Here is a 19176-nt window from a genome sequence, read left to right on the forward strand (position 1 = left end):
ATAGGTGAGCTACATTTAAAACTTTAAATATGGTTCTAAAGAAGCTCTCAATCCTTAGCAAATCTCTTTAAAAGCCCTAAAAATACAACCAAATTTTACTGCTATGAATTCCATGCAATTATCCAAAATTTTCCTGCCATAAATATGTCACATACAGATTGTCAGTGTAATACTCACAGGAGGAGAAGTTGACTATAAATACATGCAGAGCTAAAAACAGGCTTGTAGGCAATTCAGGGGTATAATGGAAATGAAGAACAAAATTTAGCATTCATTAATAGAGCTATTATTTCCTAGAAATTGTCTTTTAATATGCACTAAAGAAATTCTGTGAAAATTTAAGGCTACCAATTCCCTACTTCCAAGACGTAATTTTAAAAATGAATACACATGGGCCGCCTGGGTGGCTCAGTCAGTTACGCATCTAACTCTTGATTTGCTCAGGTCAAGATCCTGCAGTTGTGTAACTGAGCCCCACGTGGAGCTCTGTGCTGAACATGGAGCTTAAGATTCTCTTTTTCTCTCTGTCCCTCTCCCTCTCTAAAATATAATAAAATAGGGCTCCTGGGTGGCTTAGTTGGTTAAGTGTCTGACTTTCGCTTAGGTCATGATCTCACGGTTCGTGGGTTCGAGCCCCGTGTCGGGCTCTGTGCTGACTGCCAGCTCAGAGCCTGGAGCCTATTTCAGTCTGTGACTCCCTCTCTCTCTGACCCTCCCTTGCTCACACTGTCTCTCTCTCCTAGAAATAAATAAAACATTAAAAAAAAATTAAAATATAATAAAATAAAAATGAGTATACAAAGTTTAGTAGATTAAATATCCTTGACTAGCTTCCCCTATTTGCTTCTGTGTTTCTGATAATGTACTATTTACTACTCTCCTGATTATTCTTCTTTTTTTTTTCCTGATTACCCAGGGTTTTGTTTTTTGTTTTTTTTTTAATTCTCAAGTTAGTTAACATACAGTGTTAGTCTTGGCTTCAGAGTGGATTCCAGTGATTCATCACTTACATATAACATCCAGGGTTCATCCCAACAAGTGCCCTTCTTAAGGCCCATCATCCATTTTCCCTATGCCCATAAACCTTCAGTTTGTTCACTGTATTTAAGAGTCTCTTATGGTTTGCCTCCCTCTCAGTTTTTATTTTCTTTTTCCCACCTTTCCCCTATGATCATCTGTTAAGTTTCTCAAATTCCACATGAGTGAAATTATGTCTCTCTTTCTCTGATTATCCAGTTTTAACAATCCCCTCTCTAACATTTTATCCTTCAAATGTCCCTTCCATATGCCCAATTCTTTTTAGCTACATTGTGTCCATTTAGTATCAAGGACTCCTCTTGTTCCTCTTGAAGAGCCTCAAAACCTGTCTGCCCGCATATACTCAAATTTTCCTCCACATCTTCGTATCTTACATATGTCACTCTCCTACACAAGGCTAAAAGAGGTCTGAATTTCATCTAGCTATTGTAGAAAACCCTATGAACAGTTGGGATAATCAGCAAAGATCTTAGAAAGGTCATACCTACTGGTAGTAGGAATAAATTAATGCTAGAATAAAGCATACTGCAGTATGATCTAAAGTGTGATCTAGAGACCCACATAACAAAGATTAAAAACAAGCCTCAAAAGGATCGACCTTATCAGCATGTATCTTTAAGGACATGTCAGAACAAATTTTAACACTCTTCCAAGGGAGACCACAAAATCTAAACATCTAACAATGTAACATTCTAAATATTCAGCATTTGGTCAAAAATTACCAGATATGCAAAGAATAAGCAAACTGCAATCCATTACCAGCTGGAATATGAATCAATAGAAACAGGTTCAGTAATGACAAAGACGATAAAAATAGTAAACAACAATTTAAAAACAGCTATTATTAATATGCACAAAGACTTAAAAGGAAAACATGAACATAATGAAAAGAAACAGAAGCTGTATCGATCTTTATAAAACCCAAGTTGAACAAGAGTACAATGTCTAAGTTGAAAAACTCACTGGGTAACATTAACAGATTAGACATTCCCCAAATGAAAAGAACAGAGGTAGACTTGAAGGCATAGTAATGGAAAAAATCTAAAATGAAGCATTAAGAAAAAAAATGAGAGAAAAAATGAACAGATCATCAGTGATTTGTGTCACAGTGTCAAGTAGTATAATATACATGCAATTGGAGTTATAGAAGAGGGGGGATATCACAACAAAACTGAATAAAAAATTAAAAAAACTTTGGGTTTGGATGGATTTCAGAATTTTTTGGAGTTTTCGAAAGGTAGTGCCATGTGTCTACTGTATGACGTATAACATCACCAATTGGTTTTGTAGCAGCACCCCATATTTAAAAATATTAATACATCTTCAGCAATCAAATATTTATGCTAAGTGAGATAAATCTAGAAATAGCTACACAAGTTAAGTTTTGTGGATCAATGAATTTTAGAACCAAAGTTTAGACAAAACTTTGGGTATTCAGAGTTTCTTTGATTTGGTTTTACAGTTAAGGGCTAATGGGCCTGTACCTGTGTTTGAATAACCTTTATGTCCTGAGAGCTTAAGTGTCTAAGGATTGCTAAGTATACAAATGCAAGCAACTCTGTCCTTGTGGAAACAGGAAGATACGTCAAAAAGGGAAGATGGGAGAAAGTAAGTGTGATGCAGTTCCCGCTGACCAGGGCTCACAAGGTACAGGAGAATCCAACACAGATGACACACAAGGCACAAGGTAGATTTTGATTATTCAGCAGGAGCTCAGGAGAAGGAAAGATTAATTCAGCTGATCTCTCAGTTCAGGCTGGAAAGCGAAGCCAGGGTTTCATCATGGTAGATAATATACATTAGACTGAGGCATCCACATGTTATCCTGTAAGGAATAGCACTTCAATACTTACTAAACTGGACTCACCAGTGATACTCTCTGAGTCTCTGTGATTGCTGTTCATGAGGTTTTCTTCACCTGTTGGTGATGTAAAAATGGCATTCTGTGATTGACTCATGCAGGATCCTTTCTTGCTTTGGTTGACAAGGACAGCTTTGGTATGAATCAGAGTAAAGGAAATCCATCAAGCCATTCAATAATGAAATGGATCTGGTAGTATAGATATTTTCTTTTAAACAGATTTTTTCTGATGAGTCAAATGACATCTGCAGCAATGAATGCTCTCATGTGATTATCACACTCTGGAGAGTCATGACCTAAAACAAAGAACACATCAAGTGACTTTAGAATTCAGCATGTTCTTTAACAACAGTCCAATTACCTGGAACCTCTGTCATTAAGAATGTTTTCCTAGTGACACATACAACATGGATAAGTCTCAAAATAATTATGCTGGATAAAAGTCAGACAAAAAGAAAATATATTGTTTATGATTCCATTAACATAAAATTCTAAAAATGTAAGCCTCCCTACAGCAACAAAAAGCAGATCAGTGACTGCCTGGGGTTGGGGGAGGGATTTCCAAGGAAGAGAAAAGTTTTGGGGTTGATGAATATGTTCATTATAGTGATATTTGGGGTGGGTTTCACAATTACATATACATGCCAAAACTTATCAAACTATTCATCTGAAATATGTGCAATCTAATAATAAATTATAATAATGTTAAAAAATTTTTAAGATATCATCTATTTTAAGTAAAATAATAATAATAATAAATTGTGGGGTCTATACCATAAGTAGAAGTAAAATGTATTACAGTAATAGCACAAAGGACAGGAGGAGAAAAATAAAAATATATTGTTATAAGGCTTTTATATTGTACATGAAATGGTAAAATGTTATTCGAAGGTAGTCTGTGATAAGTTAAAGCTGTATACTATAAACCTGAAAGTAACCAATAAAATAACTGAAGAACTATAGACAATAAACCAACAAAAGAGATGAAGTGGAATAATATAAAATAGTTTCTCTACTCTGGCACTACTGGTATCTGGGGATAATGCTTTGACATGTGCATTGCAGGATGTTGAGCAGTATGCCAGTAGAATTCTCTCCCCAGGCCTTCTCCCAGTTGTAACAACCAAAAATGTCTGCAGACATTGCCAAATGTCCCCTGGTAGGCAAAACCACTCCCAGTTGAGAACCACTGATACAAAAGTTGCTCAACCTCACTATACCTAAAATAAATAAAAATGTAAATATTTCTCACCCATTAGCTTAATAAACATTAAGTTTTATTACATTTATTGTTGAAGAGGGCACGGAAAAAGCAGCACTCATACTGTTGAGAAAAGTGCAAAATGGTACAAACTTTTAGAAAGGCTATTTGGCAATGTATACCAAATTTTTAAGTGCACATACACCGTAATTTAACAATTCTACCACTGTGAATTTATAAGGTGGATATATTCACAAAGTGTGTCAAGATGTAGGCACAAGAATGCCCATGTGGTTTTTTTTTTTTTAAAGCATATGCACACAGAAAGAAAGAAAATATCCATAAAGAAATGGTTAAGGGGCAACCTGGGTGGCTCAGTAGGTTAAGCATTCAACTCTTGATTTTGGCTCAGGGCATGATCTCATGGTTCATGAGTTCAAGCCCTGCATCAACTTCTGCACTGACAGTGCACATTTGGCCTGTTTGGTATTCTCTCTCTCCCTCTGTCTCTGTCCCTTCCCTGTTCTCTTTCTGTCTCTTAAAAATAAACAAACATTATTAAAAAATTTTAGTCCAATAAAAAAGAAGTGGTTTAATAATGGTACATACCAAGGAATGTAATGCATTAAATATATGTGTGTACCTGAAAAAAACAACTATTATCAGTTAGGGAAACTATTTAATACTGGTTATGAGTCTAGCTTTATATCAAAAGATAGTCACTACTGAATAGTCTCTACTTAGCAACTTCCAGCTTCTATTTATGGCTAATTCATTCTCATGCATACTATTTATAGCCATCGTAAACATTCGGTATTTTACAAAGAGTCACAATAGGAACAACATAAAGGCATTAAAAGAAACTGAAAAATGGTCACTAAGGTAGAATAAAGAAATATTCTCAGTAAATGCTAGGGAAGAGAGTTTCAAAGATGAAATAGGCACAGAGTTAAACATTACAGAAAAGGCAAAGGAGAGATTTGGTTTTAAAAAAGAGGGTGCTGGGACCATAAAATCAATGTTAACCTTCTAGAAACAAGTTCAGCCACGAAGTTAGGCTCAAAGCCAGGCTGCAAGGAGTCAGGAAGTGAGATGGTAAGAATGGAGTTTACTGAATACAGACCAAGATTTCTAACACCCAGACTTTAAGGTTTACATGGACCAGTAAAATTTGGAAAACTTCTGTAGTTACTGGCATAGAGTTGCCTTTTTTTTTTTTTGAAAAATATACTGTGTAAGGAAAAAAGACATAATGGAATAAACAACAATCCTTTCCAAAATAGAAGTTTATAATTTTATGTTGACATAACAAAAATTTAATTTTTCTATATTTGAATTCAGAAAATTTTAATCAATAAAAATTTAAAAATTCTATGCTAAAAGGCAATCTACAGAATGGGAGAAGATATTTACTAATAACATATCTAGTAAAGGACTAGTATCCAAAATATATAAAGAACTTACACAACTCAACACCCAAAATACAAATAATCCAATTAAAAAATGAGGAGAAGACATGAAGGGACATTTTTTTCAAAGAAGACATACAGATAGCTAAAAGACACAAGATGCTCAACATCACTGATCATTGGGGAAATACAAATAAAAACTACAATGAGATATCACCTCATACCTATCAGAATGGCTAAAATAAAAAACACAAGAAACAACAGGTGTTGGCGTGGATGTGGAGAAAAAGGAACACTTATGCACTGTTGGGATTGCAAATTGGTGCAGCGACTATGGAAAACAATATGGGTTCTCCTCAAAAAATTAAAATTAGAACTATGCTATGATTTAGCAATTGCGCTACTAGGTATCTACCCAAAGGATACAAAAAGACTAATTCAAATGAATACTTGCATCCTGATGTTTACAGCAGTATTATTTGCAATAGCCAAATTATGGTAACAGTCTGTGTCCATCAACTGATAAACGGATAAAGAAGATGTGGTATGTATACACACACACACACACACACACACACACACACACACAATGGAATGTTACCTGGCCATAAAAAAGAATAAAATCTTGCTATTTGCAACATGGATGGAACTAGAGAGTATTATGTTAAGTTAAATAAGTCAGAGAAAGACAAATACCCATATAATTTCATTCATATGTTGAATATAAGAAACCAAACAAATGGTCAAGGAAAAAAGAGAGAGAGAAACCAAGAAACAGATTCTTAACTATAGAGAACAAACTGATGGTGACCACACTGGAGGTGGGTGGGGAGATAGATGCGTTAAATAGGTGATAGAAGTAAAGAGTGCACTAACGATGAGCACCAGGTGTTTTATGGAAGTGATGAATCACCATATTATACACCTGAAACTAATATTACACTGGAATGTATGTTACCTGGAATATAAATAAAAACTTCATTCCCACCAACAGTGCAATGTGTTCCCTTTTCTCCACATCCTCACCAACATCTATTGTTTCCAGATTTGTTCATTTTAGCTATTCTGACAGGTATGAGGTGGTACTTCATTGTGGTTTTGATTTATATTTCTCTGATGATGAGCATCTTTTCATGTGTCTGTTAGCTTTCTGGATGTCTTCTTAGGAAAAGTGTCTATTTACGTCTTCTGCCCATTTCTTCACTGGATTATTTGTATTTGGGTGTTGAGTTTGAGAAGTTCTTTAAAGATTTTTGGGTACTAACCCTTTATCTGATGTGTCATTTGCAAATGTCCTCTCCCAGTCCATTGGTTGCCTTTTAGTTTTGTTGATTGTTTTCTTCACTGTGCAGAAGATTTTTATCTTGATGAGATCCCAATAGTTCATTTTTGCTTTTCTTTCCCTTGTTTCTAACAGGTGCAGTCACTCTGCAGAACAGTATGGAGGTTCCTCAAAAATTTAAAAATAGAACTACCTTATAACCCAGCAATTGCACTACTAGGGATTTATCCAAACGATACAGAAATGCTGATTCGAAGGGGCACATACACCCCAATGTTTATAGCAACACTATCCCCAAAGCCAAATTATGGAAAAAGCCCAAATGTCTATCAACTGATGAATGGATAATGAAGATGTAGTAAGGGTTCCTGGGTGGCTCAGTCAGGTTAAACATCTGACTTCAATTCAGGTCATGATATCATGGTTCATGAGTTTGAGCCCTGTGTCTCAAAATCTTTAATTTAATCCTTTCTGCAAAATCCCTTATGCCATGTAAGGTAATATTCACAGGTTCCAGAGTATTAGGATCTGGGTATCTTTGACAGTCATTATTCGGCCTACTTAAAGTGGTTAAGAACATGTATTCTGCAGCTAGACTGCTTGTATTTGAACCCTAGTTCTACCACTTACAAGTTGTATGACTTTGGACAAATTACTTAATCTCATGTTTTTCATCTATAAATGGGCCTAATAACAGGGTCTATTTATTTGGTGGCTATGGGAATTAAGTAAGTTAAGTGAGAGGTTAATAATAACACCCACCTCAGAAAATCAGTTGGAGGAATTACATAAATTAATACACAGAAAATGCTTAGAACAATGCCTTAGGATACAGTAAATTCTATGCAAATATTATTTACTATTTCTATCATCACTAAATGCTATTACTTTATTATCATTATTATTGTTGTTTTTGTGACTTACACAAAGTTGGGAACAATGTAAACCATACTTTTGACCACTTACCGGCATCTTCTCTTAACATAAGAAATCCCATTTACTTCCTGCTCTCTAACAAGTGATGTTAGTTTACTGCCATTTATCATTTTCCTTTCTAAACAAAAAGACTGCAGAGTCAGAGTTCTAAATGTAGTATAAACTGCTGGAAAACTCTGGCAAGCACAAACAACACATTTTCAGTGCCCTTCCTCGTTCATTCAACATATTCTTAGTATCTCCTTGAGCACCAACTATTTTCTATGCTCCATTTTTATTCACTCTTTTCAGGAACAACTTCACTCCTTTTCTTTGATCAACCAAGCATGTGTTATTTAACAAGAAGCCAGCCTTTATAAATCATGCATATTTAGGAGAAAATAAAGTAAAATAGCCAAGTGACTTGTTTAAACAAGAATAAGACTTAAAAAGAACAACCAAAACATGTCACTGATAGAGATATTGTTGGAAGAAAACAGCCATGGCTAATGGCTTAGTTTAGCCTAGCCATGGAAACTAAATGGTCAACAGTGTGTGCCTAAATATAGGTCTTGTGACTTTAAAAAAAAAATCTTGCTACTTCCTTAAAACAGGATACTCTGGCCAAAACAGCTTTACTGAAAAGACTAAAACAATTCAGAGAAACTTCATCTTAACAGAAGCACAGAGCTTACAATTAAAATAAACATAAAGATTTAACAAACATTTAGGGGCTATTGGGTCACTCACTCAATTGGTTAAGCATCCGACTCTTGAATTTGGCCCAAGTCATGATCTCACAAACTGTGAGATCAAGTCCTAAGTCAGACTCCATGCTGACAGCACAGAGCCTACATGGGATTCTCTCTCTCTCCCTTTTTCTCTGCCCCTCCCCACCCTCAAAATAAATAAACTTTAAGACAAAAAAGATTTAACAAATATTTAAATTAGAAATAGACTTTAAAACTTTACTATACAAATAACACTTTGGTGATCAAAGTACGTGTTGTCCGTTCATTTGCATGGAGAAGTGGAAAGAGTTCCAATCACCATCAGCAGCAGCTCTTTTGGCAGAGACAACCCTAATTCAGTCAAAAGATAACCTGTACAATTTAAAAAATAAATTTACTATGTTTCTACATTAAATAATAGGTTTTTGAAACAGACACTCACTAATTTTAATGCTGGCCAGCTACATCAAAGGTAAGATTTACCAAAAAATCCAATAATTTTAAAACCAGGTATGAAGCCACAAAAAGACAGTATGATTGCTTTAGTGTTAAGAGCTGAAAAAAAGGGGGGGTGTCACCACCACAATCCAACCTGAAGAGTAAGTAGCAGACCTCACAAAGATAGAGCCCACACACCAATGCCAAGTCCAGCTGCGCTGATGTACCCCAATATATTACATTGGCTATATTCAGCATAGCTATTCTACCAGCAGTTGTAAAGTTCACTGTTAGGAAACAGGAATTATGCCCAGCAAATACTTTGTATCCCCCTCTTTTTTTGTATGATATCTTTTTTTGTATCTCCCCAACCCCTTTTAGTAATCTTTTTTTTTTTTTTTTTTTTAGATTTAAAGATCAGTATGGTTTTCAGAATATGAAGTATATGGAGGCAGCTCTACTTACAAACAGGTTGGAATCCAAAGGCTGTTAAATCCATTAGTTTAAAAGTCCAAAACCATGAGTGAGATTTAGGCTTATGGGCTCTGCATTGCCTCCTAACTGATATATTTTGGGCATTTTTAAAAAACTGCCCTGTTTTGTTTACAATTAATATTTGCTGAGGCAGGCAACCTCCTTGCCACAATCTCTATCAACAGGAGATGGGAGGGAACCTCTGGCAGTGAAGGAATCCACGCCAGGGCTTCACCTGCAGATTAGGAAAAACACTTAACCCATGGTGCCATCTGTGGTTTTTGATAAGTTTCCACAGAAGCACTTGCATTACCATGCTTAGCCTTTAAATTCTTAAACTCCTAACTTTAACTGAATTAATCTTTGACTAAATAAATAGGCATCCCACTTTAACAACCATCTTCTCCCCAAACCATTTCTAATTTTCTTAGTGTTTATTTTTGAAAGAGAGAGACAGACAGACAGAGCATGAGTGGGGAATGGGCAGAGAGAGAGGGAGACACAGAATCCAAAGCAGACTCAGGCTCTGAGCTGTCAGTACAGAGACCAATGCAGGGCTCGAGCCCACAAACCGGGAGATCGTGACCTGAGCCAAAGCTGGATGCTTAACTGACTGAGCCACTCAAGCATCCCATTTAAAAAAAATTTTTTGTTTAATGCAAAACCATTTCACAGATTCACATTTCTTCACCTTCTGCTAACTATCAATTTACAGGTCCATCTTTTTTCATGGAATTGTCCTTCAGAATCATTCTTATTGTCTAATCACATATTTAATATGTGTAATTTTCTCACTTTCAATATTTTATTTTTATTTTTTAAATGTTTTATTTATTTCTAGGAGAGAGAGAGAGAGAGACAGAGTGAGAAGGGGAGGGTCAGAGAGAGAGGGAGTCACAGACTGAAACAGGCTCCAGGCTCTGAGCTGGCAGTCAGCACAGACTGGGTTCGTGGGGCTCGAACCCACGAACCGCGAGATCATGACCTAAGCGAAAGTCGGACGCTTAACCGACTAAGCCACCCAGGCGCCCCACTTTCAATATTTTACACCATTTCCACTTTTGTGTCCATCGATCTGCCACCAGCACTGCTTTTAGGTACAAAGTGGAGTTTGTAATATTTATAAAATACCTCAAAGGTATCTATATAAAGCAAACATGCCAAAAATAACAATGGCTGAGTTGAAATGACCATCTGTTGGTGATCAACAGAATTGAATCTGCTCTGGGGCATACTCCATCCCTAACCAGAAAGTTCCTGAATTATACATTTTAAACAGATGAGTTTGTGTTTAAAAAAATGTATAAGAAAGTAAATCTACCATGCAAGAACAGGGCTCTCTGTCCTATACATTTAGACGTGTAATTTTAGGTGTAACTCGTGCTTGGCATTTCAAGCCAAATATTAAAGGTCTGAAGAAAACTTTAGCCTGATATCTTGTTAGCAAAAGATAATGAATTTATATTATTTGAAGTAATCTAGCCCAAACTACTGAAGTGGAAAGGAATATTATTTCTTTGTACTTTCCTCAACAAATAGTGAATAGCAGAAGAATGGGTAGCTGCTCATAAGTATCATAAGTGATTCATCAAGGTCTTTGCATCACTAAGAGCCACCACAGCAACAATGAAGGTTTCCTAGGCAAGGAACCACTTATGAGTCAATGATCTATTTTACAGAAGAGTGGCCACATCATACAACTGTGGTTGCACATTGCATACTTTACCTTTTATAAAGTTAGGCAAATAATCCAAAAGCAAAAAAATAGTAGGGGCTTTTCCAAGAAAGCAAAGTCTGGACATTATCAGAAGCCATTTTTTTCTCATATTTCACATCTATATCCTCATCAATCCACAATGACAGTTATCAAAATATGACCCCAATCACAAGGAAAATGTTACACTATGCTTCCATACCTACTCTTTCAGAAGTTATAAAAACAGGATTTAAAAGAAAACATTAAAAGATAATATTTTATGATTCTTAAATAATTAAAGTTTACCCATTTGGAAAATTCACACATCTAATGTGCTGGAGTTCCAACTACGGCATCCAATAAAAGTTATCACTATTGTCAGATATTACTTTCAAATTCTGAAATGTGTAATATTAAACATGTTAGTAGGTGTTTCCCTTTCCTATTGGCCTTATGATGAATTACATACATTGGTATTCAAAAGTTAAATAGCACCTTTATATTTGTAAAGGACTACGAAATAACATATGCTACATAGCCCATTTATTTTTACAGATTCTTATTGAAACTGAGAAGTCTATACTTGGATAACTTAATCACCCTATGGTCTCAGTTTCCTCATTTATAAAACTGGGACAATAATAGTACCTATCTTATAGAGTTGTTATGTGGATTAAATGAATTAATATTTATTAAAGCATATGTTATAGTAAAACTTTGGTTTGTGAGCATAATTTGTTCCAGAAACATGCTTGTAATCCAAAGCACTCATATCAAAGCGAATTTCAAGAACCATTGGTTCAGTTGTGATCATATGATGTTTGGCATCACATGCTTCTCTTATTTCAAGACATTGCTTGTTTATCAAGCTAAAATTTATTAGAAATGTTTGCTTGTCTTGCAGAACATTGATAGAACAAGTTACTTGTAATCCAATGTTTTATTGTCCTTGATACACACTAAAGATTATTTATGTGTTAAATATAATTTAGAAGTTAAATTGAGGAGGTAGAATTATAAAATACAAACCATACCATTTCATGGTACTTGGTCACCTGGATGTTAAAGATAAAGAATTCAGATTACTTCCTATCCTTCCACATTGTTAACACCTCTACTCTCAAAAGTACATGTTCTTAATAAAAGCGTGGTTATATATCTCACCTGGAACTGCCACCTAGCAATAATTCAGGAGTTCTAACAATTACTCTTACCTAAGGTAATCCTTTCTTGTCAATAACTACTAGCGTTATGGAAACTCTTATAAAAATTTTCCTGAATAACGAACGCATGGTGGGAGTACAACCATTCAAAGAAACTAACAGAAACTATGTAGTCAAATTAAATACATCCATACCCTAAAATCCAGCAATTTTGCTCCTGGTAATTTACTGTCTCAAAGATATTCTTGTATCATATAAAGAGACACATAAAAGATTGTCTTCCATACTGCTGTTAAGTGACAGTAAAGTGAAGGCCTACTCCCTGGATAGTAGATGGGTGAAATGTGGGGGATACACATATGGAACAACATAGCACGAGAAATACAGTGCCAAGTGAATAAAGCAAGCAAGGGAAGCCTGGGTGGCTCGGTTGGCTAAGCGCTCAACTCTTGGTTTCAGCACAGGTCATGATCTCATGGTTTGTGAGTTTGAGACCCACATTGGGCTCTGTGCTGACAATGCAGAGCTTGCTTTGGACTCTCTCTCTCTCTCTCTCTCTGCCCCTCCCCTGCTTGTATTCTCTCTCTAAAATATAAATACACGTTTTTTAAAAAAGCCAAGAAGTAAAGTTAGAGATATATCATAATGACATGAACACAATAAATTTTTTTTCCTGCATTAAACTTATAAACACATTAAAACACTTGCCTGTTGGTTGGAAAGTGAGGGAAACTTGGAGCAAGGTAGGGGATAAAAGGGAAAAAATTAAAAAACCCATGGAAGCCCTACCGTTTTTTCAGAAGGCAGAATACTTCTCATATAATTATTATCATGTCTCTTCAATCCTTAAAGTTTGAACATGTGCCTGAATAGGAAACGTTTACTTTTATATTACTATTTAGCTACTCTAAAGCAGTGTAATTAGATTTCAACTAAGGTAGTGATAAAAAAAAAAAAAAGTGGGATTCACCCTCAATATTGGCATTTTCAGGTGCTTGGTTACCTGGTAAAAGCTTTAAAGGTAAAAATGTTTAAGTTCAAAGGTGACAAGAGTTTAAGGATGTGGAAAAAGAGAAACCCTTTACACTGCTGATGAGAATGCAAACTGATGCAGCCACTCTGGAAAACAGTATGAAGGTTCCTCAAAAAATAAAAACAGAACTACCCTATGGTGGGTGAAATTGGTCAGAGAAAGACAAACATCATATGACTTCACTCATATGTGGAATTTAAGATACAGAACAGATGAACAGAAGAGAAAGGAAGCCAAAATACTATAAAAGCAGGGAAGAGGACAAAACATAAGAGACTTAAATACAGAGAACAAACTGAGGGTTGCTGGAGGTGTTTTGGGTGGGGGGATGGGCTAAATGGGCAAGGGGCATTAAGGAGGATACTTGTTGGGATGAGCACTGGGTGTTATATGTAGGTGATAAATCACTAGATTCTACCCTTGAAATCATATTATTGCACTATATGCTAACTTGGATGTAAATGAAAAAAAATTAAATTTTAAAAAGACAAGAGTTTAATAAGATTGGTGAATAATTATTGCTACATTCTTTAAACTTCTTTCTCATCTGATGAAAATCAGCCTTAAGCTACACTGGAAATATTTATTCAGTTTCTCTCTCTTTAAAACACACAAACACAACACAACACACAAAGTATGTACATTTATACTTCTGTTTCTCATTATAAATGAATATATTAATTTAAAAAATCAAGAAGTAGATAAACATAAAGAATCAAATGAAAGCCACTTGTAATCTTTTACCACCTTTCATTGGAAGACAGAATGTTAACATGCTGTTTAGCAGCCCACTCATTTATCTTCCCATGTCAACATACTATCAATGTATACTATCATTGTAACGTGAATTACACAGTACTCAGAATCTATACTTATATAGCCACTGACAATTTCCATCAGTGACTTCTAACAATTAACAGATTATTCGCCCACTTTAAAACTCAAGAATCCATAACAAGGGTCAGCAAACTTCTTTGTGAAAAGCCAGGTAGTAAATATTTTAGGCTTTGCAACCATATAAGGTTTCTATGGCCACCTATTATCTTTGTTTGTTTTTTTTTCAGCCCTTTAACAATATAAAAACCATTATTAGCTTGCATAACTGGCTGAATTTGGTCCATAGGCTATAGTTTGCTGACCTCTGGTCTATTCCCTAAATTGTGGTATTTCTGGACCACAGAATAAAAAACTACAATGACACCAAACTTTTACAGAAAATGCAACTGCTGAATAAGCATTATCAACATCATCTTTACAAAACTCTTCTTCTAGACAGGAATTCCATCTTGTACTTGACATCCCAGCATGATAGTGAGTATCAAAAGAGATAGTACATATAATAAATCCTTAAAATAGCAGTGCCTATTAATTATACATCCCTAGTTTTACGTCTCTTCCCATCACCTCTTTTTTCAAACTCACTTCTATAAAAAAATCACAATTGGCTTAGAAATGTGAAAAACAAAGTATTATCTGTCAGGCAAAAATAATGTAGTGATGTCATATGGTAGTTTAGTCAAAGAAAATAGGATAGAAAACAGCTCAAAGATACTAAATAAATGCAAACCTCAAAAGGGGAGACTTCAGTCTCACATTCACAAAATAGTGTTGGTTTATTTCTCTAAGAAAAGAGCAACTTGACCTTAAGCTATATCTGAAATCCTATGTCCTTTTAAGAGAGCACTATCTTTTCTGTATGATCTAGCAAAAGAGCTACACAATGTTAGACAGTATATTCAATTCTAATATTGCACAAGCTTTTTCAAGATAGTGTTTTCTTGGGGCATTTGGGTGGCTCAGTCAGTTAAGCGTTCGACTTGGCTCAGGTCATGATCTTGTGGTTCATGGGTTCATGGGTTCCAGCCCCATGTCTGGCTCTGTGCTGACAGCTAGCTCAGAGCCTGGAACCTGCTTCAGATTCTGTGTCTCCCTCTCTCTCTCTTCCTCCCCTGTTCATGCTTGCGCTCTCTCTCAGAAATAAATAAAACATTAAAAAAAAAAAAAAGATAGTGTTTTCTTATAATGTCTGGAGTGGAGACTGAGTTTAGTATGAATTATATGTTTGGGGCCCTGGGTGGCTCCATTGGTTAAGCGTCTGACTCACGATTTCAGCTCAGGTCATGATCTCACAGTTTGTGGGATCGGGCCCTGTGTCAGGCTCTGCACTGACAGTGTGGAGCCCGCTTGGGATTCTCTCCCTCTCTCTGCCCTCCCCTGCTCTCTCTCCCTCTCAAAAATAAATAAATAAACTTACATTAAAAAATATTTAAAAGTTTGATAAATGGGAGAAAATAAAATTTACTAAAAGGGTTATCATGTTACATCTAAAAGGTACACATTTCATCATCTTAACATATGACAGCAGAGCTCCTCTTAGGAAATGAATGGTTTTTGTTTGGGAAAATACATGGCAAAGCCACTTGTGTAAGGTGAGGCTAAGACGCTCTGTATAAGATTAGGGAAATAACAGTTTTTTCTTCATCTGGAGAGGGAGACAAGAGCCAGATGGCAGTAGCTCAGAAGCCACAAGAAAACCAGGAATTTGCAGATATCTTAGGGAGGGTTTTGGCTTCCCCATAACATGAAAGTTCAAGACAACTATTTAGCTTTTATAGGGTCTGTCTGGACACTCAGCTGACATTTGGGTTTAAGATATATTAAAATACCTGTTTACAACACAAGAAACAACTGGGGTTGGCAACGATGCGGGGAAAGGGGAACCGTCTTACACTCCTGGTAGGAATCCAAAATGGTACAGCCACTCTGGAGAACAGCATGAAGGTTCCTCAAAAAGTTAAAAATAGAACTACCCTACAATTCAGAACTTATGCTACTAGGTATTTACCCAAAGGATACAAAAATACAGATTCAAAGGGGCACATGCACCCTGATGTTTAGAGCAGCATAATCAACAATAGCTAAGCTATGGAGAGAGCCCAAGTGTCTATCGAATGATGAATGGCATATACACAATGGAACATTACTGATACATCAAAAAGAATAACTCTTGCCATTTGCAACATCATGAATGGAGTTAGAGTGTATTGTGCTAAACAACATAGAAAGACAAATACTATAATTTCACTCATGTGTGGAATTTAAGAAACAAAACAGATGAGCATATGGGAGGGGGGATAAAAAGAGAGAGGGAAACCAACCATGAGAAACTCTTAAAGACAGAGAACAAACTGAAGGTTGATGGAGGAGGGTGGGTGGAGGATGGCAAGATGAGTGATGGATATTAAGGAGGGCACTTGGTATGATGAGCACTGGGTGTTATATGTAAGTGATGAATCACTGAATTCTATTCCTGAAACCAATATTGCACTGTATGTTAACTAACTATAATTTAAGTAAAAATTTGAAAAAGAAAAAAAAGGAAATACATGTTCCTGAAATAAACTTTTATAACCCCCCCAAAATTACAAAATAATATAAAATAAAGTAAAATAAAATATTTATTCACAAGAGTGGCTGGTGTCAAGAATTTATATTCTGGGATATTAATAAAATCATCATAGCTATTATATTTTAAAGTTTTTTTTTAAGCAGAAATTTATGTCCTTTTGATTAAAAAAAAGGGAAAAACAATTATAGGTCTTCAAAAATGAGTAATGCAGAGTAAATGGCATAGAATGTGGATTTCTGTTCTCTTAACCAAAAATGGGGGGAAACACGTCAAGCAGAGACATTTTATACAACAGATTCCATCGGTACTATACCACAAAAGTATACATATTTCTAGAACCAAATAAATCCTTCCCCAACAAATCAGGAAGCATTTTCTTTCAGTGTTAACAGGCAATAAACAGTAGATAAGTCAAGAGACATCATCACCCAAAAACCTATAAACAGTTCACAGAAGATTAAGAAATAAACTGAACAGATGTAATCATGGTGGTAGACTTAAGAGTATTATTGTATAATCCTCTCTTCAGGACTTATCAAAGAAAACAGCTAGTAAGACCCCTTGAAACACCACTTTAGCATAGCAATAAAATAAATACAAATTATAAAAAAATTAATTCAATAAGAGGTAGAAACCTATGTCTTCATTTCTCTTTGTCTCCTCTAACAATCAAATGTAAACTTGCTTCTGGTAGCTTAAGATAATCCTAAATCTTTCAGTTATTTTAAACTTATAATAATATGAGAGCAGTTTCCAAAAGATGCCAAAAGAAAAACTGTAGGTACTATGGTTTTTGAGGTCAACAAAGTAATCAGTGGCACCAGGACATGCAATCTTATATGTCCAGGAACAGGGTGTAACTTAAAATGGGAGTGGTCAGAATAGAATATTATAAACATATTTATAAACATATATTTCTAGAATGATTTTTAGAATTGTGCGTATGTAAGACATATAACCATTTTAGTAATGTAATTCTGCTAAGCAAAGAGACATTCAAATTACATTGTGGTTTAGATATTAGTCATTGTTTTCCAAACCAGTTGTCACAATTAAGTCCAGGACTTCAAGATAAGGTTATCTTTTGAGGGAGAACTGACATGCAATGGATGATTCTAGTTTGCCAATGAAATTCAGGTAAATTTTTTGAGCTATGGTTATTATCTGCCACTCAGGAGACAATCGGATTCTGAGCCTGAAAGGCACAGTAAGTAGGCAGTTGAGAAAATTTTGGAACTCTCTTTCTCTACCTGCCTTACTAAGAGCTAGTAGTCCTTGTTCTTCAGGATTTTATCACGGCCCTCTCCTTTCTCTCCTAAGGAATCTCATCTACTTTAAGGCCTTAATTTCCAATTATATTATAATTATTTCCCAAGTCCCTATCTTTAGCCCAAATTGGCATATGACTTTAACCCGGAACTCTAAACATCAACTTGTAATCAATACCATAAATTCATCACATTCCAAAATGAACTTACATCCTTCTCCCATGACATCTGTTTTTTCTTGCTTTGCTAATTAGTTAATATTATCAATTTAAGTGATCAGCAGAGCCAAAAATCTATGAGTCCTCATTCTTTTCTTCAATTCCTTCTTTTCATGTAGTCACCTGTTCCTGTCCATTTATTTTCCAAGCCTGTTGCTATGGCCTTAGTTTAAGTCCTTCTCTCTCTGGCTACTGCAATAGCTTCCTACCTGGTCTCTAGCTTCAGCCCCCTCAACTGTAAGCTAGTGTGGCTCTTAGAATGCCTACTCCTACTCAGCCCACCCCTCCCCATTCCCTAAGCAGGTTGTTTCTTATGCTTCAGATGTCCTCCATGTCAAAATGCACACAAACACAAAACTTTTGTTAACTTGGCTTCTCCTGCAGATTTTCCTATAAGAGAAAAATATAGTTTGGAAACCAAAACATACAGTTCTCTTGATAGTTCTATTGTATATTAACAGCAGACATTCTGGCTTGTTTATTCTTCTTGAGTGAGTTTGCGTAGTGTGTCTTTTTCTCCAGATTTATCAACTCAGAGTACACTGAGAAAACTTCAGTTTCTAGACTTGAACAATTGAATAGGAGACATCACTGCCCTGTGAGACTTTTCCTGAGCAGAAACTATCTTCTTTTGACAATGAAAACAAACCAATTTCTTTGTTAAATTCATGAATTTACTGTAGAAAATAACAAATGAAACTAGCACTATAGAAGTTTTCTAAGATCAGCTTATAATGTCAAACAATTGATAATAAAGACACAAGAGCCTTTTGCGTTTCAAATGAAAAATGCATGATAAAGAAATATATTCTCAATTCTGTTCCAAATTCAGTCTTCCCTAATAATAATAGCTAATACTGATGTAGTACATACTATGTGCTAGGCATTAGAATAAATGCTTTATGCACATGATTCCTTTTAATCCTCAGAACCCGAAGATGTGAACACTATTATTGTCACCATTTCATAAACAACAAAACTGAAGCTTAGAGGTAATTAACTTACCCAAACTAGGATAATCACAGAATCAAACCCAAGTC

The 19176-nt window shown here is 35.5% G+C and overlaps 1 protein-coding gene across 1 annotated transcript in view; it reads right to left on the bottom strand.

Annotated features, from left to right (window-relative positions):
• Window positions 1-19176, bottom strand: part of TRAK2 (trafficking kinesin protein 2) — a 59523-nt gene that overhangs the window by 29212 nt on the left and 11135 nt on the right. The window contains exon 2 of the mRNA XM_077747570.1: window positions 2906-3195. Coding sequence (XP_077603696.1) covers window positions 2906-2996 — 91 coding nt within the window. The 5' untranslated portion in view covers window positions 2997-3195. The remainder of the gene's footprint in view (window positions 1-2905; window positions 3196-19176) is intronic.

The sequence above is a fragment of the Crocuta crocuta genome, unplaced genomic scaffold (genome assembly GCF_008692635.1).
Source record: "Crocuta crocuta isolate KB4526 unplaced genomic scaffold, BGI_CrCroc_1.0 scaffold159, whole genome shotgun sequence".
Lineage (NCBI taxonomy): Eukaryota > Metazoa > Chordata > Mammalia > Carnivora > Hyaenidae > Crocuta > Crocuta crocuta.